At 42.5% G+C, this 25633-nt stretch overlaps 1 protein-coding gene across 2 annotated transcripts; it reads right to left on the bottom strand.

Annotated features, from left to right (window-relative positions):
• Positions 1-1390: 1390 nt before the first annotated feature.
• BROX (BRO1 domain and CAAX motif containing) lies at positions 1391-23915 on the bottom strand. 2 transcript variants are annotated; one of them, XM_033144712.1, is made up of 13 exons: positions 23696-23915; positions 18254-18392; positions 18011-18117; positions 17397-17493; positions 16090-16185; positions 15513-15585; positions 13736-13841; positions 11444-11533; positions 10951-11036; positions 9596-9677; positions 4937-5087; positions 3529-3688; positions 1391-2397 (listed from the first exon to the last, which is right to left on the bottom strand). In XM_033144712.1, exons 2-13 carry the CDS (start codon positions 18352-18354, stop codon positions 2311-2313), a joined length of 1236 nt encoding a protein of 411 aa, XP_033000603.1. In that variant the 5' UTR covers positions 18355-18392; positions 23696-23915; the 3' UTR covers positions 1391-2310. The 2 variants fall into 2 exon arrangements, with proteins under 2 accessions (XP_033000603.1, XP_033000602.1); XM_033144711.1 differs by lacking the exon at positions 23696-23915 and adding an exon at positions 21246-21412.
• Positions 23916-25633: the final 1718 nt, after the last annotated feature.

The raw sequence follows: 25633 nt of genomic DNA on the forward strand, positions 1-25633 counted from the left end.
AAACTGGCTTGTGTACTGAAGACTTTTAACCCGTCATGTCACACCTATTCCTCCAATAGCTTCAGGAAGATCTTACCAGTTGGGAATGTGCGATCAGAAAGGGAGCGAGGGCAGCAGGAAAGAAGCGGAGTTGAAAGAAAAACTCAAGAGATGAAAAAGTGGTGTACATACTAATGGATGTAACATACAAGGGCATCCACTACAAGCTGGAGTACTGGGCTGGGAATCACAACCCTGACCACACAAAGCGCTTTGTGCAGTAGTTAGTGGCAGCTTCAGAGCAACCAAAGATAAGGGGCTGAACAAGAATAAGAACATGCAGCCAAAACTTCTTACACTGCTGGTTGAGAACTACCGGTACAGGTGACTGAACCTTCAGGCATGTGGTGGTGGTGGGGAGACCCACCTGATGCAACAGAGAGGAAAAGAAGGTTATGGAATAAATAAGAGCATGAGAAGTATGGATGGTAAGTGAAAGCACGCAAAGGCAGCACTTATATGTGAGTTAAGCTCCATTGAAATAACTGGCTGTTTACCTCTGAATACATACAACCAGGACTGAACTATGAAAGTTATTTTCTATGCTAAGCCTGGGGGCAGGTTGTTTGCCAACTCCTAACTGTTTATTAACTACATTTTACAAACTGGTTAATTTAAGGTTACTGACCAGAACCCCTAATAAGAACATAATCTACAGTTCCTTAGCACAATACATTCCAAAGATTAGTTAAGCCGTTCAGGCTTATCTGATTCCTACTAATCCCTGGGCTGGACATCCTCCCAGTCTTTTACATATGTCATGAGCTTCTCAGTGCATGGAGCATATTCATATATGTTTCCATACATCAGAACACTATTATTTCATCCAGTGTGATGTAAGGCAGCAGCAGGAAGACATTTGATATTTGTTGGAGGCCGCCCAGAGTGGCTGGGGAGACCCGGCCAGATGGGCGGGGTATAAATAATAAATTATTATTATTATTATTATTATCCTAAATCACTGATTTTAAATTTTGATGGAAACGAAGGGTCTGGACCTGTACTGGCATGGCTGGCACAAATAATAAAAGAAGCCCTGCTGGATCCAGAAAAAAAGTCCATTCAGTCTAGTGTTCCGTCCTTAGCAGGTGAATATGCGAAGCCCACAAGGAGAGCATGAGCACAGTAGCATGTCGCATCTTAAAGGTGTTTTTAGGCTTTGGTGAGTCCAGCCAAGCTGATACCACACTGCATTAAATAACCTTACTTTCTCCAAATACAGGTAGTGAGCCAGAGTAATCTACTGAGGACGCTGTTTATACAAATATATACAAATTCAATTGCAGGCTGGAGCAGCAATTTTTCCAATTGTTGTTTTTGCAGGACATTTTTATTTCAAAGCAATGTTCTACAAACCAGATTCTGCTAGTTTCCCATAGCATAATCCAAATAGCTCACATACAGCAACATTATTTTGCCTTGGCTCTCAAGAGTCAACATTTCTTTGTTTTTCAGGTCACCATTCTAGATCTTTGAAATCTGCTGGTTATCCACAACCAGGGACTTAGTTAGATTGGTAACGAAAAGGCGATTTATATGAGTTGTATATGCGAAATAACATTGTGCCACCAGATGGCGCTGTGGAGTCTCATTTTTCTCTACATGTTTTCCCTGTTTAAATTTACAACTCATTTAACTGAAACACTTTTTTGATGTGCCTAGACGCAGCCCAGGTCTCTGAATGGAATCAGTACAGCCACTCTAGTCCACAAACACCATCCCCATCTTCCATGACACATTTTGATTCTGCTTTTCCATTATATTAGTCTTATCTCGTTGCAACTCCCATAACTCCACAATTTTGTTTCTCCTTCATCCTTTCTCTACACTTACAATAACCTTTTAAATTGATTTTACCCCATTTCTGATAACAGCAGTTGGCACAAATATCAAATACTTAACATGAATCTTTCCCACGCCACCTTAAAGCTTCTACAAAATTTCCTCCTGTTCAGTCTGCCTCCTTCGCAAAATACTGCCTCTCCCAAGACTCACCTGCTTCTGTTTCATCTCTTGTATTCGCCATCATTTATTCCACATTCCAGTGCAAATTCATCTAAACAAACACTTTCTATGCTGAGAAGGGTACATTGATGACAATTCCAATTTTAATCGCTTAATTCTTCTGAAAGAGAGCTTAAAAGAAATGTATCTATAAAAACTCGAAAAGCAGTGAATTCCTTTGTAGGATGAGAAAGTCCAGAAAACAAGGTAGATGATAAAAAACCCAGAGTTCACAAAATGCAGCTCACAAGGGCTATTTCAAAGCATTTAAGAGATCTGGCACCCAGTGTCTTTTTGAGGTTTTATATCTGGTTCTTTCACAGGTTTCACTTCCTCCTCTGGTTTTGGTTTAGCCTACAAATAAAAAGGAGAAAATGGTGTTACTGGAGAGCAAATGTTTTTTGCTTTTCTTTTAAATACTTAAATATTTTCTTTTAAATTCTTTTAAGCAATGTAGCTTTCAGAATCAAGAGACAAATAAGCCCCATTTGTGCATTTATATTAACCACATGAAAACAGCCACAAGATGGAGATCTTTTTTTTTGGGGGGGGGGTGTGCTATCAACGTCTGTTGCCTCCAGTGAGTCAGCTTCAGTCTATAAGTTTTAGGGTAAAGGTTTGAAGTGGGGAGCCTCCACTTCTTGTGGATCTTCATTCTCCAGTTTGGTGTAGTGGTTAGGAGCGGCAGACTCGTAATCTGGGGAACCGGGTTCGTGTCTGCACTCCTCCACATGCAGCTGCTGGGTGACCTTGGGCTAGTCACACTTCTCTGAAGTCTCTCAGCCCCACTCACCTCACAGAGTGTTTGTTGTGGGGGAGGAAGGGAAAGGAGAATGTTAGCCGCTTTGAGACTCCTTCGGGTAGTGAAAAGCGGGATATCAAATCCAAACTCTTCTTCTCCAACTTGTGGAGGGCTGTAAACAGACAACAGGACTTGATAGAGCCCCAACCTTTCCCCTGCTCTTTTCACATGAGCAACACAAATGCCAAAACAGGGCTAGATTACTCAAGTTTTTGTTTTTTGAATTTGGTACACAAGAATGCATAATACAGGTAGTAACGCCGTGTTGGTCTGCCATAGTCAAAACAAATTAAAAAATTCCTTCCAGTAGCACCTTAGAGACCAACGAAGCTTATACCAAGAACAAACTTAGTTGGTCTCTAAGGTGCTACTGGAAGGAATTTATCATTATTATTATTATGCTTTAAGAAGGCACTCTAAATTTAGGCCAGTTCTTCAGGTAGTATAAAACTGCAGCTGCATATTATCCAATAGTGGTCTCAACCGAGACATATTTTAAAAGCTTTTTAAGGAACTAACATTTCATGCAGGGAGCCCTTGGAACAATGCAAAGATATCCAAGACACCAAAATCCAACACTTTCACGGCACTAATCTCTATCAACACCATTCTTCCTCTACAAAGCAAGGTGATGCTGATGCAAAAGATAAGTCAAGTTGGAAAAAGCAGCAAGAATTGCTTACACTGTCCTCCTTTGGCCTTTTGGTGAGATCGAACGCAGAAAGGGCTTCTGAAGTCCAGTGTGCATGCAAAGCAGGGAACTCAAAAGCAATTGGCTCAACCAGACCATAGTTTGCCTTCAGCTCCAGCTGAGGAGCCTCTGGGGGAATCTTCTGGAAGTAACTGGAAGAAAACACCAGGTTGGATCTTAGCAACCTCCTCGTTCTTCTCATTACAGACTCGGGATTCGTGCCACAAGGCAGTGGGCACAATTTAAACAAACACACCTCACAGTCTGCACATTCATTCCTATATCGGGGTGGAGAACCTCTGGCCCATGGGAATAATTAGGCCTGTACAGCACCCTTGGGCCCACCAGGGCATTTCTGCCAAGCTATGCCTACTGACCTACACCTGACACCATAAATGTCAGGTGTGGGGCAAGTATAAATCTGGCTCAGCTGAAGGGTTTGCAGGCACTGCCAATCAGCTATGCTGTAAAAAACTATGCAAAGCACCGAGTGAGGCAGCACTCTGAAAGAGGCTCTTGAAGATCCAATCATCAGCTGGATGTCAGATCTTTACAAGTCTCTTTCAAAGCACTGGGCAAGGCAGTACAGTGGTACCTCGGGTTACGAACTTATCATTCCGGAGGTCCGTTCTTAACCCGAAACTGTTCTTAACCTGAGGCGCGCTTTCACTAATGGAGCCTCCCGCTGCCACTGGTGCGCAATTTCCGTTCTCATCCTGGGGCAAAGTTCTCAACCCGAGGTACTACTTCCAGGTTAGCGGAGTTTGTAACCCCAAGTGTTTGTAACCCAAAGCGTTTGTAACACGAGGTACCACTGAACTTTGAAAAGGGGCTTCTGAACACTCCTGTGGGTCAAAAAGGTCAACTGGCACCACTGTGACATCAAGTGATTGACAGGTGGGCCGCTCTGCCTACTTGCCAAATGTGGCCTGTGAGGAGCAGGGGAGATAATGATCTCAACCCACTCACCCAGATCCAGTTTTTCACTGGCTGTCCTGTATTTAAGGTCTTCAACACAGGAGCACAACCCAAAAAGAATGCTGGAATGAAGATTTCACAAGCACTTCAGGCTGCTCATTTTATTGCTGAAGTTTTGTTATAATTGAGAAATGGATAAAGTGCATGCCCTGCCAATTCCTTCTTTAACCAGAGAAGAGGTATGAAAGAATATCATCTGCTAGGAGCAATAACATCGTTACTCTCAGCCATACAAAATGGCTGCCAATCTTCACACGTTCATGTGCACCTATTAGTACTAAACAACTTAGCAAGATCTACTTCTTAGTTAATACATTTATGGCTTATTTGGCTGTTACTGTATTTCGAAAAACAACAAGCAAGATCATTTAAAAACCATGCAAGTATCTGATGAAAGCACAGAAGAGACACAACAAACTTACATGAATCCATTCTCTCGCTGGCATTTTTCTAAGGTATTTTTCACCAGAGTTCCCAGTTTCCGAAAGAAGAGGTGGCCAGAAGGCTTAGCTGTAGTGCCAGGACCTTTGGTTTCACCATATTCTTTGCACAAAGCTTCAGCCTTGGCAAAAACTGAACAAGAAAACAACAAGTGAGACCATGCTCTTTAATTATTCCTCTTTGTAAAAGCTGGACAATCTACTGTTTTCACTTGAAAGGTGATTTGAAATACTGAGAACACAATCATGGAAACATCTGTTACACTTTATAGAACAATGACATGTACTTGGTAAAATGACAACAAGCTGAACAGTCACAAAGTGAGACTGTTGCTTTTTTACTTTTGCTGATTGTTCTACATTGGCAAAAACCAGACTACAACAACCATTGCATTTCCCCCTATGTAAATTGTTCTAGGCTTCTTTAAAGCAGAATCTCACATATACGATTAGCAGATACAAAATCTGACTATCATATCTTTATGGAAAATACTTTCAGCAAACACTTGTGTTACAATTTTGCCCAGGTACAGTGTAGTTTCCCCCCATATCTTTCCTAGACTGATTTCTCCACTCCTGTCAGTTTGGCACAGGAATATTTACCATAGCAAGTCCTGGACCTATTAAGAATGTTCTGAGGGAGATTTAGATGACACTCTGATTCTCTGCATTTTTGAGCAAGACTTTGGATGTTTTCATGTGTGATGGACAGGTCATAGTGGAGAGTTTTGACTAAACGTGATCCACCTGGAGCAGGAACTGGCAAGCCACTCCAGTACGCCTGCCAAGAAAACTCCATGGACAAAGACAACAGGCATATAATAGTTATGACACTGGAAGATGAGCCCCTGAGGTCGGAAGGCGTCCAACATGCTACTAAGGAAGAGCAGAGGACAAGTACAAGTAGATTCAGAGCTGATGAAGCAGCTGGGCCAAAGCCAAAAGGTCGCTCAGTTGTGGATATGCCTTGAAGCGAAAGGAAAGTCCAATGCTGTAAAGAAAAATATTGCATAGGAACCTGGAATGTAAGAACCATGAACCTTGGTAAGATGGATGTGGTCAAAAATGAGATGGCAAGAATAAATATTGACATCCTGGGCATCAGTGAACTAAAATGGATGGGAATGGGCGAATTCAGTTCGGATGACCATCATATCTATTACTGTGGGCAAGAATCCCGTAAAAGAAATGGAGTGGCCCTCATAGTCAACAAAAGAGTGGCGAAAGCTGTACTGGGATGCAATCTCAAAAATGATAGAATGATCTCGATATGAATCCAAGGCAGACCTTTTAACATCACAGTAATCCAAGTTTATGCACCAACTACTGGTGCTGGAGAAACTGAAATTGACCAATTCTATGAAGACTTACAACACCTTTTAGAAATGACACCAAAGGAGGATGATCTTCTCATTATAGGGGACTGGAATGCTAAAGTAGGGAATCAAGAGATAAAAGGAACAACTGGCAAATTTGGCCTTGGGAGTTCAAAATGAAGCAGGGCAAAGGCTTATAGAGTTCTGTCAAGAGAACAAGCTGGTCATCACAAACACTCTTTTCCAACAACACAAGAGACAACTCTACACATGGACATCACCAAATGGGCAGCATCTCTGCAGCCAAAGATGGAGAAGCTCTATACAGTCAGCAAAAGCAAGACCTGGAGCTGACTGTGGCTCAGACCATCAGCTTCTTTTAGCAAAAAGTTTAAAGGTTTAAAGATTTAGATTTGGTGGACAGAGTGCCTGAAGAACTATGGATGGAGTCTTGTAACATTATACAGGAGGCAGCAACGAAAACCATACCAATGAAAAAGAAATGAAAAAGAAATGCAAGAAAGCAAAGTGGCTGTCCAATGAGGCCTTACAAATAGTGGGGGAGAAGGCAAGCAAAATGCGAGGGAGATAGTGAAAGATACAGGAAATTGAATGCAGATTAAAAAAAAAAAAAAATAGCAAGGAGACAAGAGGGCCTTTCTAAACGAGCAATGCAAAGAAATAGAGGAAAACAACAGAATGGGATAAAACCAAAGATCTGTTCAAGAAAATTGGAGATATGAAAGGAACAATTCGTACCAAGATTACCACAATTAAGGACAAAAGTGGAAAGGACCTAACAGAAGCAGAAGACATCAAGAAGAGGTGGTAAGAATACACAGAGGAATTATACCAGAATGATATGGAGGTCTCGTACACCCCAGGTAGTATGGTTGCTGACCTTGAGCCAGACATCCTGGAGAGTGAAGTCAAATGGGCCTTAGAAAGCACTGCTAATAACAAGGCCAGTGGAAGTGATGATGTTCCAGCTGAACTATTTAAAATTTTAAAAGATAATGCTGTTAAGGTGCTACACTCAATATGTCAGCAAGTTTGGAAAACTCAGCAGTGGCCAGAGGATGGAGAAGATCAGTCTACATCCCAATCCCAAAGAAGGGCAGTGCCAAAGAATGCTTCAACTACCGCACAATTGCGCTCATTTCACACGCTAGCAAGGTTATGCTTAAAATTCTACAAGGCAGCCTTAAGCAGTATGTGGACCGAAAACTCCCAGAAGTGCAAGCTGAATTTCAAAGGGGCAGAGGAACCAGAAACCAAATTGCAAACATGCGCTGGATTATGGAGAAAGCTAGAGTGTTCCAGAAAAACATCTACTTCTGCTTCATTGACTACGCAAAAGCATTTGACTGTGTTGACCACAGCACTATGGCAAGTTCTTAAAGAAATGGGAGTGCCTAATCACCTCATCTGTCTCCTGAGAAATCTCTATGTGGGACAAGAAGCTACAGTTAGAACTGGATATGGAATAACTGATTGGTTCAAAATTGGGAAAGGAGTATGACAAGGCTGTATATTGTCTCCCTGCTTATTTAACTTATATGCAGAATTCATCATGCGAAAGGCTGGACTGGATGAATCCCAAACCGGAATTAAGATTGCCGGAAGAAATATCAACAACCTCAGATATGCTGATGACACAACCTTGATGGCAGAAAGTGAGGAGGAATTACCGGTAAAGAACCTTTTAATGAGGGTGAAAGAAGAGAGCGCAAAATATGGTCTGAAGCTCAACATAAAAAAAACTAAGATCATGGCCACTGGTCCCATCACCTCCTGGTAAATAGAAGGGAAAGAAATGGAGGCAGCGAGAGATTTTACTTTCTTGGGCTCCATGATCACTGCAGATGGTGACAGCAGTCACGAAATTAGAAGACGCCTGCTTTTTGGGAGAAAAGCAATGACAAACCTAGACAGCATCTTAAAAAGCAGAGACATCACCTTGCCGACAAAGATCCGTATAGTTAAAGCTATGTTTTTCCCAGTAGTGATGTATGGAAGTGAGAGCTGGACCATAAAGAAGGCTGACTGCCGAAGAATTAATGCTTTTGAATTATGGTGCTGGAGGAGACTCTTGAGAGTCCCATGGACTGCAAGAAAATCAAACCTATCCATTCTTAAGAAAATCAGCCCTGAGTGCTCACTGGAAGGACAGATCCTGAAGCTGAGGCTCCAGTACTTTGGCCACCTCATGAGAAGAGAAGACTCCTTAGCAAAGACCCTGATGTTGGGAAAGATTGAGGGCACAAGGAGAAGGGAACGACAGAGGACGAGATGGTTGGACAGTGTTTTCGAAGCTACTAATATGAGTTTGGCCAAACTGCGGGAGGCAGTGAAAGACAGGCGTGCTCTGGTCCATGGGTTTGGACACGACTGAACAACAACAACAAATAGAAGGTAAAAGCCCATCTTTTTCAGAAGGGAGGAACAAGGTAGAAAAGAATGTAAGAGCAGACCTACTTGATCTGATCCAAGGCTATACTTTGTCTAACATTCCGTTTCTCAGTGGCCAAGCAGATGCCAGGAGGACAATAGCTCTCTCCAATTGTCACCAGTAGCCATTTCCTCCATTTCCAATGTGTCTAAACTTATTTTAATGTCATCAGAAGTGGTGACCATCACATGTTGTAGAAACAGATGCCATAGTTTAACTGTGTGCTATATAAAATAGTAATTTCTTTAGTCCTGAAATCTTCAATATTGAGCATCATCGAATGGCTCCCAGCTTTAGTATTACAACAGAAGAACATCATCTCTCTATCAGCTTTCTCCTCACTATGCATAACCTTATAACCTCTATTGTGTCACCTCATGTTAGACACTTTCTTGAACCAGCAGCTCCAAACATTGTAATCTTTGGTCCTGCTGCCTAATCTTTTTGGTTACCCTGTTTGGGACCTTTCCCACCTCTAACATGTTCTTTTAGAGGTGAATGATCAGAATGGGAAACAATATTCCAAGTGTAGTCACACCAAACATTTGTATGCAGGCATTATGATGTTCACAGCTTTGGTTTTTTTATCCCTTTCCTAATAATCCGCAACAGGGAATCTGTATTTCTCACAGATGCCAAACTCTGTGCTGACACTTTCATGGAGCTAAATGCTAATAATGCATTTTACCATTTTTATGTCCATTCACCCAGCTTGGAAATAACTTTTTGGAGCTCTTCACAATATTTGTTTTTACCACCTGAATCATTTGGCATCATCTGTGAAAGCCTGGCCACCTCATTATTGTTCACCCTCAACTCCAGATTATTTATGAACAAGTTTAAATGATTTTTTTTAAAAACCACCATACATACATTTTTCTGATTCTTGCAAAGACCTAATAGCTTCTCCACATTTATCACCGGCCAGGAGAGTTTGACCATGGTAGCAGTAGGCCTGGGGAAAGAATACATTTGTTAAGCAATCACGACATGCTGTGGAGCAGGCTTCCTCAACCTCGGCCCTCCAGATGTTTTTGGCCCATGATCCCTGGCTAGCAGGACCAGTGGTCAGGGATGGTGGGAATTGTAGTCTCAAAACATCTGGAAGGCTGAGGTTGAGGAAGCCTGCTGTAGAGCAACATTAAAATGTCACTTGCTTCAAGGGTTGAGGCAGAAGAGCAGCAGCATCATGACCTGGGAAGCACCACAAACAATCCAACCAGGGAGCAAAAAAGGAGGATATGTATGAAGTGCATTTCTGCTCTCGTTTACAATGCACATCTGCATTTGAGACAGTACGCAATTGCCACTGTCCACTGCAGCAGAATCATACAGGTAATGGATTACTGCTGTGGGGACAAGATGCTGGCCATGATATATTATAGGAAATTAATCAAAAATACCCCCTTCATGGATCACTGCCTTGTCGTGGCGAAGGGGCTTGAATTACTCAGGGAAGCTATGGACAGGTCATAGTGGAGAGTTTGGACCAAACGTGATCCACCTGGAGGAGGAACTGGCAAGCCACTCCAGTATCCCTGCCAAGAAAAATCCATGGACAAAGACAACAGTCACGAAATTAGAAGACGCCTGCTTCTTGGGAGAAAAGCAATGACAAACCTAGACAGCATCTTAAAAAGCAAAGACATCACCTTGCCGACAAAGGTCCGTATAGTTAAAGCTATGGTTTTCCCAGTAGTAATGTATGGAAGTGAGAGCTGGATCATAAAGAAGGCTGATCGCCGAAGAATTGCTGTTTTTGAATTATGGTGCTGGAGGAGACTCTTGAGAGTCCCATGGACTGCAAGAAGATCAAACCTATCCATCCTTAAAGAAATCAGCCCTGAGTGCTCACTAGAAGGACAGATCCTGAAGTTGAGGCTCCAGTACTTTGGCCACCTCATGAGAAGAGAAGACTCCCTAGAAAAGACCCTGATGTTGGGAAAGATGGAGATGGTTGGATAGTGTTCTCGAAGCTACTAACATGAGTTTGGCCAAACTGCGAGAGGCAGTGAAGGATAGGCGTGCTTGGTGTGCTCTGGTCCATGGGGTCACGAAGAGTCGGACATGACTGAACGACTGAACAACAACAACAAATCAAAAATACACTCTTCCTGAAAAGTACTGCTTTAAATAGAACACAAAGCTTTGGTTGCATTCTATAATAGTATGTTATGGCCCTTTGGAAATCTTATTGAAATATTTATAAACAATGACAGAGCACTCACATAGGCCATATAGAAACATGACTTCAGTTGAAGGTATTTTCGCCACTTGGTTGTATATGCTGGGTCCAGACTGGATAACATTTGATCTGGAAGGAGAAGACAGCATTACATTTACAGCAGTCTATTCACAAAGCCATTCTCTTGCTGTCACTGCTGAGACACTAATTTGGTATGAAAGTTCTAGTTACTCAGTGAATGGCTTTAATATGCATGGTTGCAAGATACACCTCACTTATTTGGAGAAAACTACAGCAAGCCAATTAAGTTCTCAACCTAAGTTTGTTTCTTGCCCCAATTAGCTATAAAGAGGGAAAGGTAAATATTATCAAGCCAGTCTACTTTCTGGAATCATGGTTAACCCAAACCAAGACCCTTCTTAGCTAAATCAGAGAGCCATGGAAACCATTTATTGTCCATAACGCTTAGGAGTCTGTACTTTAGGACTTGTTTAAGAAGGTATCAAGAATTCATACAGCAATGCTTTTTGACATACCTGCTCTTTGATAGAAATTAGCTGTTTCATAGGCCAGAGCAGCTATTAGACCAGGATTGTGTTTCAGTTCAATAGCTCGGGCAATAGTCACTGAAACAAAAAATAGATATACTGAAGCTATTTCCTGTAGTTGATGGTGATTAAAAGTGTAAGTGAAAAATTGGCCACAGAAGTCCTGTTCAGAAATAAATAGCCTAGGGCTTGCCGATCAGAAGGTCGGCGGTTCAAATCCCCGCAATGGGGTGAGCTCCCATTGTTCGGTCCCAGCTATGCCCACCTAGCAGTTCTAAAGCATGTCAAAGTGCAAGTAGATAAATAGGTACCGCTCCGGCGGGAAGGTAAACGGTGTTTCTGTGTGCTGCTCTGGTTTGCCAGAAGCGGCTTAGTCATGCTGGCCACATGACCCAGAAGCTGTCTGCGGAGAAACGCCAGCTCCCTCGGCCTATAGAGTGAGATGAGCACGCAACCCCAGAGTCGTCCGCAACTGGACCTAATGGTCAGGGGTACCTTTACCTTTACCATGTTTCTAACAGTTGAGCCGCACTGAATGAACAACACAGACGCGCCCTTCAGGAACAGACTAAAAGGCCCGTCTAGTCCAGCATCTTGTGCTCATAGTGGCCAACCAGATGCCTCCGGGAAGCCCACAAGCAACAGCACTCTCCACATTTGCAATTCCCAGCATATGGTATACAGAGATACACTGCCTTTGATAAAGGAGAGAGAACACATCCGTTGTGGCTACTAGCCATTGAGAGCCTTACCCTCTTTTTTTAAAACCACCAAAATTGGTGGTGATCACTACATCTTGTAGGAGCAAATCCCAGTTTGACCATACAATTTGTAAATAATTTGAGACCCTGAGACCCCTGCCCCAATTATTGAAGGAAATCGCTCAAATACCAGGCTCTGCTATCTTAAAGTTAAACTGAATTATTCATAGCTTCTGGTAGAAGCAGGAAAGGTCAGATTTCACAATGAAAAAGGCTGGATGTAGCTAATTAAATTAGCAAGAAGTGATATCATGAGTAATAGAACTGGACAGATGCCCCAAAGCTAATAACGCAGGCATTATACTAAAGATCACAATAATGTTCTAGTACAGTTGTGCATATATGTCAGAATGAAAAGGATGGGGACACAGATGTTCAAGCCAGAATAGAAAATTGAAATTACCATGTCAAGAGCAATGTCATAACATGAGGATGTCAGCAGTAAACCTGTCTACCTCTCCTCTTACCCTATTACTGCTCAGCTTACTCAGGAGCATTTGGCAAGGTACTTTATCAAAGGCTCTTGAAGGTCTTAAGTACATGACGCTGACTGGCTCACCTCTATCTATATGCTTGTTGACACTCTCAAAAGACTGCAAAGGACAGAATTTACCCTCACAGAAGCCATGCTGACTACTTCAGCAAGACTTGTTCTTCTATATGCTTGGTAGTCCTATATTTCCAAAAGTTTTTCCAGAACAGACATTAAACTAACCAGATCCCCTCTGGGTCCTGTTTTTTAAAATATTCCAGCAATTGAGTATTTCCATTTCCAAGGAACAGAAATAGAAATATTATTTAATTAACTTGATACAAAGGGAGAAAATCAGTTAAATAAATAATCTACTGAGTTTCATACCCAATGTTTTCAAATCCATTATGAGGAAGGACCTCATGGAGGTTACAGGTTTGATTGTCAGTGTCTCCAATTAATGGGATCAGGTAGCAGGTGATAAGAAACATTTCTGTCTAAATCACTGGGAGCTGCTACCAGTCAGAGTAGACTACAGTGGACACTCGGGTTGTGAACGCAATCTGTGCGGGAAGCGTGTCCGCAAACCACAGCGCCACGTCTGCGCACGTGTGGGTCGCAATTCGGCGCTTCTGCGCAAAGAGCAATTTAGTGGTTCTGTGCATGTGCGAGCGCCGAAACCCAGAAGTAACCCGTTTTGGTACTTCCGGGTTCGGTGTGGAGCACAACCCGAAAAAGCGTAACCCGCAGCGTTCACAACATGAAGTATGACTGTACATTCAGCTAGGTGGACAAACACCGGCCAGGGGCATCTTCCTATGCCCCTAAAATATCTGGATTTTGCATTAATACTATATAAAAGCAGCCCCGCTGAATCAGGCCAAAGGCCCATCTAGTCTAGCATCCTGTCCTCACAGCGGCCAACTTAATGCTTACAGGCAGCCCACAAGTATGAGGTAAAATGCCAAACCACATTCCACCCCAGAGTTCTCCAGGAGAGAAAATATAAAGAAATCCAGAGAGAGCCCTTAAAAATTGAAAGAGTACCTTCTTGTGCTTCAGCTTGGCACTGGATAACGTAGGAATCTATCAGTCGAGCTTCTAAATCTCTTCCCTTTTCTACAGGAGTGATCAGCTTAGGGATGTGGCTTTCCTAAAGGGGAAAAAATGTAAATTAAGGTATGTTTGAAGTGCTATAACCAAACACAGGTAACATCTGAAGGAAATGACCAAGGAGTAATGAGATCACAGATCAACCATGGTATGGTATAACCCTAGACTGGCTCTGGGATGGGAGTTGGTGGCGCTGTAGTTCAGTGCTTCTGTTCCTACCTTCTGTATTATTAACAGAGTGGCTTTCAGATACTATTTGGTTGGCCCCTGGCACTTCTGCTATGGGGTTCCTCAAGGTACCATCTCCCCCCCCCCCCAATTCTTTTAACAAACCACTGAGTAGTCATTAGGAGACTTTGAGCAAGACGAAACCAGGGACCTGATGACACTCGGCTCTACTCTGTTACATCTAAATCAGAAGAGGCTTTGCAAGTCCTGGATCAGTGTCTGGAGTTAGTGATGGGATGGATGCGGGCAAATAAATAGAAGCTGAATCCTGAAAAGATTCCTAAAGGAGCAGGCACACGACTGCTACATATTATTATTTTTATTTATTAAACCCAGTTTCTAAGCAAACTAGACATTTAGCATAGTGGCACCACTATTTTAGAACACATTTCTATTGAAATCATACAGGCACTTACAGTTTTTATATTTCATTACCTGTTGTTGAAAACATTGTTTTGACACAGCTTTTGATAGAATTAATTTGATCCAGTGCTGGGTCAACTGTTCTGTACTTAATACGTTTATAATATTATGATGTTTTAATGAATTCATTGCACACTGCCATATTTTTCACATGTATTGTGGGTTTATAAATAGTCTTGCAAATAAATAAAAGTATTGTGCCATTCTACTTCCAGGTATAGGACCGAATTCTCCGACTTTGTGAAGCACTTATGGCTACCATGGAATTCCAGAGGTATGTGGATCAACAAAAGACAGTTGCTATTAGACCATGCCCCACTAGTCAATAAGTCATTCCAAAATTAAGAACAGCATGTGGTATAGTCTCCCTAGGGCTTGATTGCTTGCTTGAATGCACCCTCACATCAAAATCTCCTTGCGTTAAGATTTGCCCTATAAGCTACAAAAAGAAAAAGAAAAAAAGACAAGCTTCCAAGAGATCTGGAGTGCATTTTTGAAAGTCCACTCAAGAGTAATATCTAAACAACTAGAAGAAGTGGGAAGCACAATGCAGGGATGAAACCTTCTCCAGTTTAACAGTTTTTAATTTGGGATTCAATCAGAGCAGTGGCACTCATATATCCTAACCTTTTTTTGAGCATGTGAGCCTGAACAATGAAATGAGGGCAGGCTGGGGAAAACTGGGCAGGGGTGGTTGTGGGAGGGAATAAGAGACTTCTGTTTTACTGTAATAAGGTCAAAACCCAGTAACCATCTCCTCCCCACTCCCCATTGTTTAGCTACCTTTCCATGCATACAAATATGGTGATACTGGAATGCCTTCAAGCAATTCCCCCATATAAATCCTGATGTGCAACTATCCACAGACTTTTCATAAACATCTGAAGTTGTTCTTCGTTCTCTAAATTACGTTACTGTATAAAAGGAGGGTAATCAGAACATCCCCCAAAACAAGAGTTATAGTGACCAAAAACAAAGCAAGAATGAAAACAGGATCTTCATAAGTGGATATATATATATTTATTTTTGTTTTTGTTATTTAAATAAAATGGGTTTGTACCTTTAAGTGTTTGAAAATCCCAGCTGCTATTTTCATACTCCTGTGGACATCTTTTGCTTCATCTTCAGTTATGCTAAAGGAGGAGCGACAAATTAGTACTGCAGCTCTCCAAGGATATTAAACATCACACAAATTGACTCTCACTTAAACTCATCAAATTTTCCAGAATTCTCATTGGGCAGGTTTATCTCTAATTTCTATTGTTGACCGGCCAGATGTTTAGGGAAAACCTACAAACAGGACATGGGCACAACAGCACTCTTTCATTGTCTATGGGAGGAAAAGAACAAAGGGCCTATATCAGGTCACCAAGTACCAAAAACTCTGAAGGCAGGGAAACCTGGAGTAGGGGCTCTGATGAGAATATCAGAGAAGGGCAGGCTCAGATAACAACAGGCAGTCCTTCAGATATGCCGGTCCAAAGCCATATATGTGCTTTATATAACTACTATATATGCTACTTCACAATTTTGTCTGTTGGCTTAATTGATGTTTCAATGGACTTAAGCACAACTAATGCTGCACAGGAAAAGAGGTAGATAGTTTAGAAGCCTATTACTAAAGTGAGAATACTTACTCTTCTTTCCCTGCCAACCTCGATGCATATTTAGTGTACCACAAAGCCACATTAAATCCCATGGAAATTAATTCAAACACAGCATCTTGTTGGGCACTAAGGGACAAGGGAAGAGAAAGAAAGAAAAAAATATCTAAACTCAAATGGTTTTTTGCATCAACTACAACACACTGTTAAGTACTCCACCTCTCTTTTAGAGACTTCTAAGGCAAACAAACAATCTTATGTTTAGTTCCTTCCTCACCCTCCCATCCCAAATCATGTGAGCAAACCCCAGGGTATTCAAATGTATGCTTGCTCCTCACATAGATTTCAGACAACTTGAAAAGGATAATTGTTTAGTCAGAAACAATTCATGCTTTGTTTTAAACTGGATTAAGAATGGTTGAAGCATAACTCTTGTGCAAAATCCAAGTCTCCATTAACCCCTCCAAACAAAGCACAAAATAGCAGTCAGAATTTTTACAGTTCCCTATCAAGAGCAACTGAGAATATCCTAGTCAATGTTTTAAATGGAACATTTATCTTAAGCAGAATTATTCACATGCCCTGTAAAGATAAATTTCATATGAACTAATATTCTTCTCTCTGGGGTACTATGATAATAATTTAAAATAATAATCTATTATTTATAGCCTGCACATCTGGCTGGGTTTCTCCATCTACTCTGGGCAGCTATGATACAGAAGGATTTGCAATTCGGGGGCAGGGGGGCTGCAATTATCCATACAAATCCCCCAAATGTGCAGGTATTATGGAAGACTGAATCATAGGAGATATATATATGTGTGTGTGTGTGTGTGTATATATATATGTTTCCAGGCACCAACAACTTGCCTAATCATAATGGCCTGGTTTAATGTGAATGAGCACTGTGCTCCAGCATTCTGCTGAAAACGCAAGTGCTTTGCTTGCCCCTCATTCCTGCCAAGCCAGAGAGGAAGCAAGTCACTGTGTGGCTTGCCATTAGTATTCATTTATAAAAATATTTATATACCACTAATTCATAAAGAAAATATCTAAGCAGTATACAACAACTGTACAATCCAGCCTCTTAGTTACCAAAATATGGACTACTTGAGAAACCAGGCTCACAGGTTTTTTCTCTTGGAACAAAGGATAAGCCAATCAGCTGATAAAGGATAAAGCCAATCAGCTGATATTATGTACCTGTAATTGTGTTTTATAATTTATACAATGTTTTAAATGATATTTTTACCACTGGGCTTGAAAGGGCATGATATAAACAAAAGTAATAAAAATAGTTACAGTAGGCACTGAAAACCATACTACATGTATGTAAGTACCTTGGTACTTGTCCTTGCAAGGTGTCTGTCCACTTAAAATTCTGAATATATCTCAGCTTGCTGTCCTGTGAAGAGTCATCCAATGAAACTATAAAGCCTGTTAAAACAAACAAACTCCTCTAAAATTCAAAGTAATTTTCAAAATGATGATCTTGATGTTCAGCAATTGTTCCTGAGTCTACTATTCAGCCTTGTATATGTAATTGTTTATATGTGCACTTTCACTATTTAATAGCCCCCAAGATCTACTCCACTGGGCTACTTGGGGGCCAGTTTTAATGCTTCATGTTGTACTGTACATCTTCTATAGGCTCATTGCATAAACAGACTAATAAATATATTAAATAAAATTGTTTCATTATTAGTGGAAAAGCAGAATTAAGAAAGCTATAGAAGTAAAGCATTTTCCTACTGGTTTCAAATATGTCAAGTATATCCAGTAGACATATGAATCTCTGGGCAACTGATATACATATCATGCCCATTGGGCTAGTGTCACATTTCTATCCTTTATTAGCACAGCTGAGAATTTGTGCTCTCTAGTGCCAAGCACAGAGATTTACTGAAACTACTAGTAACCCAGAACAACTATGCCAGCTGCACTGATATCTTACCTTTCAAGAGTGAAAAATAGGAATCAGTTGCATTTTTCATCATATCTGGATTACAACTAAGATCTGTAAAAAGCTCCAAGAGTCGGCTTCGTGATAATCTTAGATCACTGTATTAAGAAACAAACCAAAAAATAAGTTCAAAGACAGATACTTTGGAGAGATTCAGTGGTATTGTCTCATATCAGTACTTGTAAATGCATGCTGTATGTTGAGAAGCCCCACTGAGTTTTTAGAACCACTTACTTGCAAATCTTTGTTGCAGCTGGAGTGGTGGCTACCCCATAGTAATTGAATGAGACAGGAGCTGTAGCCTTTAAAGGGTTTCGATGAAACCAATGAGTCATTTCTGAGTGTCTCCTGCAGGTTTAGAACTACAGCAAGCCTGAAACAGCGAAGGGAAGAAACTGGAGATTATACACATAAATACCAATCTTCAGCAAAAAATAATGATAAAGTATCTAATTACTTAGAAATAATTCTTCATTGCAGGAGAGACTTAAGGGTACAATCTTTGACACATTACTACAGCGCAAATCTCCCTTACAATTTATTTAATGTATTAAAATTATTTGTATATTGTCTTGCATTTCCAAACACAATAAAGTGGTGTACAGGGCAATAAAAACAGCAACATTTAACAAAATGTCACAATAAAAGCTGTATCACAATTACAGTGGCCAGATATGCCAGGAGTTACGGTAGTATTAACAGTCAAAAAGAGCTTGGGTAAAAGGAATGTTTTTAGTGGCTGGGGGAAGCTTCTAATAGTTGGTGCCTCTCTGGTATCCAGAGCATTTACTTCTGAGAAAAGACTGCACTATATGAAACACCTGCATTTTTTAAGAGTCAGTATTAGCTAAGGTGGCAGCACAGAAATGCTTAATCCTTTAACACCCAGTTTAATATGACTAGTGCAGCAGAGATATACTACATAGCAATCATTCATTTATCACATGATATACTTTTGCAGAAGGATAAATCTCTTTTATGTTATCTTTTCCAGTTTTCATAAGCTAGGCATTGTTCTGGAATAAACACAATAACACAATAACCACAGCTTCAAGAATATTTTAAGAGGCAAGAAGTACAGAGCACTCATACAACTGCATCAAACAGATTTGCTACTCAGAATTTCTATCAATGGGGCCATTATTAACTTGTCTTTTGTATCTGAGTTGACGCTAGTCCATAGAATGCCTTTGCTTTAGTCTCAGAAATATTTGCTAGAACTAGTTAAACTTGATTGTTCAGAGCAGATATCTGTTTGGCTTTTGTTGTAAGCCCACTCCTGCATTAGTAGATTGGTTCAACTTGTGACGCTTACATGCATTTAAAAAAGCATCCAACCCTTTCACAAGCTTAGCCTACACTAAAGCAGAAGAAAGTCTGCAGCAGCTGCTTTTGGAACAAACCAATATTTCCTAGCAGAATGGACTCATAGTACAATTAAATATTAAAAGCAAGTAGATTGTGATTAGGATAGATAAAGTAGCACTTTGAACAATCTAATTACTGTAATTTCACCCCCATCATGTTTTTCAAGAACTTAAGAATGGGATACCTTTTATAACAGTTGCCCCAGACAAACTATATTTACAGAAAGCACTTCTATATAATTTGAAGTTGCTTGTGCTCTCTTGACTAATGACTATCTCTTTAGAGCATTAAGAAACTTCTGTTTGAGTCTATTGACGGAGATGCTGCGCAAGCACTAAACTTATACTGTACAACATAAATGCTGATGTTCATCTGATATTTCTTAGCAAGCTTCTTTAGAGCAAAACCCTCAGTGCAGGCTTCCTTTGCAAATAACATTATCGAATCTTTTCCCATTTGTAAATGGCATAAACAAGGGCTGTGATCCAATGTGCATGTGAAGCTATGTACATGCATAGTGAGAACACATGCAGCTGGAATTATCTTTGAAAGTTCTATTGTAGGTACTTGCACAGCTCAAGCAGCAAACTGATTTTAAATTGAAAAGCACCTTGTCTGATCCGTCATGCAAGAGGCTCCAGCAAAAAATATAAAAGACACCTCCAATTGTGTATGTAGTTTTCTACCGTAACAGCACAAAGGTTTTAAACCACAGCCCAGGTTCTACTCTAACACCATTTTGCATCTAACATCTACTGGTATTTTATTAAAACAGTTTTTAAAAATAACTATTGTCCTTCTCAAATTGGTTATTTCAGTCCACCATTACAGCTTAATACATATGTGGATGTTTAGACAAGAAGTCACACTTATAAGGTCAGGGCTGGTTAACTGAACTATTAACCGATAGTCATAAAAACACCCAAATAACAGCCTAACAAGGCCTAAGCCACTACACTGACCTGTGTTTCATGCCGGATAATCATGCAAGGGATGAGCAGTCCTCAGTCTGTTGGGTGTATATGTGTTCCTGATAGCACATATACCCCTCAAGGATCTTTTAAACTGTTAGATGTCTACCCCTTCACAATGCAGTATAAAGAATCCATTGGGATACTTAATTTGGAGCCTCTGACCTAAATCAATCACTTCACAGAACTATTTTAAGCCATGAACAGGAAAGAGCCTCCACCAGGTTAAGAGGGTAGATCATTAATGGAAGAGGAATATGTATCATCAGATGTTTTCCCCGAAATCTCCTGTTTACCACACACGCACTTTCCATGCAATGTCTCGGAGGATTCAAGGATGGCCATCATCCGCCCCAGCTTCACACCAGAGCACTATAGTGACCAAGCAGATTTCCCCCATCGCTTATCCCCACCTCACCCCCATACAAACGTTTGCACTGAATGAAGACTTTTCTACCTCAGGGCAGCAATCCTTTACCTCCCTACTGGGCAGCAGGCCCCAGTAAACTCAATGTGACTTCTGAGTAGACATACGGCATGTAGGATTGCACATACCTCCCTCAAATCCCTGTCAAAACTTAGCAGAGATTGAGAAAGGCAAAGCAGTGCTTCCCTACAGAGCGTGGTCGTCTTTTGCTTATAAACAAGCGCTTATAAACATTACTTCACTCATCGCAGGCCCTGCCAAGGGGAATCTCTTCCCAGTCTGGCCTCACCAACACACAACCGGGCCAAACACCTCACTCTGGCACCGGAGTATTAAAAAGGGCACGAAGTCGCGCCCCGCCAACCCTTCAGCCCACCCTCCCGCGCGTGTGTTTGTGTGTCCCCCACCACCGGCCGCCTTTCTCGGCCTTTCCTCCCCAGGGCGGGGCTGCTCTGTTTACCTTCTCTCCGCCAAGCTCTTCCTGCTGCGCGGCTGCTACGGCAACCACTTCCTGCTTGTGGGTGCGGGAGGAAAAGAAACCGAGATATAATAAGAAGGATCCCGGGCGGAGCGGCTCCTCCACTTCCGGCGCCGGCTTCTCCTCCCGCCGGTCTCTATGGTGCCGCGCGGATCCGGGAAGCAGGCGCGAAATGGCCGCTCCGCGAAAGCCGAAGAAGTCGCTCGCGGAGCTGCCTCCCGGCAGTAGCCCGAGCCCATCGATAACTCTCAAGCCTGCGAAGGAGGAAGGGGGAAAGCGGATCCCCACGCCTCGCCCCTATTGCTCCCAGTTGGAAAGAGACGGGAGTCGGGACTACGAGAGAATACAGCCCACGAAGCCCAATGGGATTTTGAGCCAGCCTGCACCCGTTGGTGTTGCCAGTCTGTTCCTCAGACAGGTTGCCATGGGCTCAATGCAAGACACATAGGTTCAGTTTTGCTTGGATGCAAACCCTGCCGATTAATGGGTGATCTACAGTACTTCCCACAAAGTGTACAGGCTTAATCAGTTTCCTGCTTTGGTATCTGCCACCAGCGTGCATTCCTAGGGACTCATCCTGCACAGTTTTTCCCTCTCCTTTCAACCCCTGATAAGGAGCCAAGACCCTAACAGCGGGGAAAGGTTATCCATGGCCTGCTCATCGGTTTACTCCTGCTAACTCTTTGGTTTGCTCCAGGACACTTCTTATATTAACTCACTGCGTTGTAAACTATGGATGTCAAAGTTGCTCAGTGTTAGAGACCGCAATCGGGGGTGGGTGAGAGGCTTTGCACAACTGCGATATCTGGCGCGGTTCTGGCAATCCATAATAAACTGCTTCCTCCGAAGTAGTCCCGTTGACTACAGCAAGACCACTTTGATCTGGTGACTTCTGTTTCAGTGTATCTGAAGAAGTGTGCATGCACACGAAAGCTCATACCAGGAACAAACTCAGTTGGTCTCTAAGGTGCTACTGGAAAGAACTTTTGATTTTGTTTTGACTATGGCAGACCAACACGGCTACCCACCTGTAACTGGAATAAGAAGTTGTAGATTGTGATCTCTCTCACTTGAGCTAATGGCCACCAAGAGCTATCAATTGCAAGAGAAAGTAGGAGGACCTTATTGTTCCATCCTTCCCTTTTGTTAGTGTAACTGCCTTAGGCAGACATAACAGGGAATAAAGGGGAGTCTAATTTTTCGTGTGATTTAGGCTACAATCCTATGCCAATTTACTGGGACGCAGGTGGCGCTGTGGTCTAAACTACAGAACCTAGGGCTTGCTGATCAGAAGGTCGGTGGTTTGAATCCCTGCAACGGGGTGAGCTCCTGTTGTTCAGTCCCTGCTCCTGCCCACCTAGCAGTTCGAAAGCACATCAAGTGCAAGTAGATAAATAGGTACCGCTCCGGCGGGAAGGTAAACAGTGTTTCTGTGCGCTGCTCTGGTTCGCCAGAAGTGGCTTAGTCATGGCTGGCCACAAGACCCGGAAGCTGTCTGTGGACAAACGCCGGCTCCCTCGGCCTATAGAGCGAGATGAACATCGCAACCCCCAAGTTGTCCGCGACTGGACCTAATGGTCAGGGGTACCTTTTCCTAAGCACCACTGAACGTAGTGGGGTTTGCTTCTAAATAATCATGCATTGCATCAGGCTGCGGACTACCATGTTACTATGAATCTTTGTCCACGAGCTTTGTTCCCAACTGTCTTCAGCTGCGGTCATAAGTGAATTTACTTTTAAGGTTACCTTTACCTGAAACCAATGGGATTCACTTCCTAGGTAACTAAGTTGCTAAAACTCTTAGAATTATCACATGGAAGGTAGGAACTTGGGTTTAAGTGGAGATGCAATCCATGCCCATTGAAATCAGTTCAGTTTGCTTTGAGACAGCGCTGAGATTGTACTTCCTATCAAAAGGATTGTAATAGCAAAGCAGGAAATGGATTGTTTAGTGAGGGGAGAAGGGGGGGAAATGCAGCCTGAAAAATAGAACAAGCCTTCGAGAAGTGAGGTCTATGCTTAGCTAGGCAATGATATACATACCTGTACTGTACAAGAGTAGGCAAAATAAAGCCAAGGAGGTGGCATTAGAAAGAACTTCCCCAGTGTACAGAAGTTCTTCTCCTATGTCCACATCCACAAATATCCCCTACACAATATAAGAATGAAAACATGCCTTCTTAGCGCCCTGTGTCTAATTCTGCATGAAAGCATCGGGTTGTCGCGCTGTTTTGAGCCATACCTGAACGCAATGGCACTTCCGTGTAAACATTTTAAAGGATTGAGCTGTTGAAACACCACGTTCGGCAAAGATAGGAAGGAGACGGGGTACATAATTGTCTTTTAGTTAGGATGCTGGAGTGGAGGGGTTGAAACGCAAGATAAACATACATTTTTAGATAACATAAATAAAGTCTGTCTGTGGTACTCGCCTCTACCCACGACGGATTCGTTAGCCACTTATGTAGATCCAGATGTGGTGGTAAGCAGGAGAGTGATGGCAGGTTGGTCCAAGACCTTGGCAATAAATGCGCTAAGAGATACCCTAAACTCCCGAGATAGATCTACTAGCCGAAGATCACGTGTCATCCCTTGCCCTGGCAAGAATCAGGTAACGAGGCGGAAGTGCTTCGGCTGGTGCCGTCGTAGAAATGGGGCGGGGCGGCTGCTTCAGTAGCGACGACGCCTGGAGAGCCATACGCAGGGTTAGGTGCCCCTTGGGGAGGTAACGGCTGAGTAAGATCGGGAAGCAGAGAGAGCATGTAGGCTTTTTATTAGGGGAGCTCGCTTCCCGATTCCCTCTGAATGCCGCAGGGCAGAGCCGTAGTGCAGAAACGGGACAGTCAGTCTAAGACATCCGTGTCTCTATGTTGTCCTGGCCTTTTTTCTTTGCATTGGTTACCCGGCACGTTGCCCACAGGAGGAGGTAGCCACGCCCACGCGCCCCTCCTCTGCCTCCGGGTTTGAATTTGAGTTTTCATGCGCGCTGTGGAGGGATGCAAGCACCGAAGTGGGTGTAAGGCAAGACGGCTGAGGTTAGCGCTGCGTATTAGTGGAGAGGACAACTCGATTACATTTTCCCCATAATAATCCTATGGATTTTGTATGTTTGCGAATATCTATACAGTATAGCCCTAAATATAAAGTGACATGTAGGGAGCATATAACTTCTATTGTGCCGCCTACCTTTAAACTCCGCTAGCAATATAATCCCGGGGAGAATTCCGTCGGGCTACTACTGCCTATTGTTCTACAAAAGGAGGGCGACGGTGCATTGGATGCGCAATTAGGCCGGATGCTAAGCCTGCACTACACTGCTGGGTTATGGTCTCATGGGTCCAGGGTAAAAGGCGGATCTAGACGGATCCTCATGAATTCATATGATTTTTTCATTCAAATGAAAAAAACCCACCATGATACTGTAGACCACATCTCAGTCTATATGTAGCATCAAAAAAATCATGCATCCACTGTTTTGTGGGGCCACAATGGTGCAAAAACTTGTTTAAAAAACACGGATCCTCATGGATCCTCATGATTTCTGCATTGGGACACCCCAAACTCACCGTCAAATCACATATCATGTCCAGGGGCACAGCCTCCACCACAAAAATCTGGGATCCATGGCTTCCTCGCGACAATAGGGCGCAAAAACTTGGTTTTGAAGCATGGATCCTCACGGATCCGCACCCTTTTTGCATTGGGCCACCCCTAACTCACCGTCAAATCACACATAATGTCCAGGGGCACAGCCTGCACCACAAAAACACGGGTCCACAGCATCCTGGCAACACCGTGGATCAAAAACGTGGTTCTGAAGCGTGGATCCTCACGGATCCTCACCCTTTTTGCACTGGGCCACACCAAATTCACCGGCAAATCACACATCATAGCAAGGGGTACAGCCTGCACCACAAAAAACACGGGTCCACCGCTTCCTGGCGACACCACGGCCAAAAAACAGGGTTCTGCACCACAAAAAACATAGATCCGAGGCATGGATCCACATGAATTCATATGATTTTTATATTGAAACAAAACAAAACCACCATGATACTCTAGACCAAATATGAATCTATAGGCAGCACCAAAAAAATCACGTTTCCACTATTCCGTGAGGCCGCAATGGCGCAAAAACATGGTTCTGAAGCGCGGATCCTCACGGATCCTCACCCTTTTTGCACTGCGCCACATCAAACTCACCGTCAAGTCACACATCATAGCCAGGGGCACAGCCTGCACCACAAAAAACACGGGTCCACCGCTTCCTGGAGACACCACGGCCCAAAAACAGGGTTCTGAAGCGCGGATCCTCACGAATCCGCACCCTTTTGCACTGCGCCACATCAAACTCAACGGCAAGTCACACA

The sequence above is a fragment of the Lacerta agilis genome, chromosome 3 (assembly GCF_009819535.1).
Source record: "Lacerta agilis isolate rLacAgi1 chromosome 3, rLacAgi1.pri, whole genome shotgun sequence".
Lineage (NCBI taxonomy): Eukaryota > Metazoa > Chordata > Lepidosauria > Squamata > Lacertidae > Lacerta > Lacerta agilis.

Bases quoted from the DNA above. Each gene is read 5' to 3' on its own strand.
- BROX (XM_033144712.1), bottom strand. From the start codon at position 18,354: ATGACTCATTGGTTTCATCGAAACCCTTTAAAGGCTACAGCTCCTGTC. The intron at 18,118-18,253 runs GTAAGTGGTTCT...TTCTTAATACAG, and splicing joins GCTGCAACAAAGATTTGCAA to TGATCTAAGATTATCACGAA. The intron at 15,586-16,089 runs GTAAGTATTCTC...CTCCTCCTTTAG, and splicing joins AGGTTGGCAGGGAAAGAAGA to CATAACTGAAGATGAAGCAA.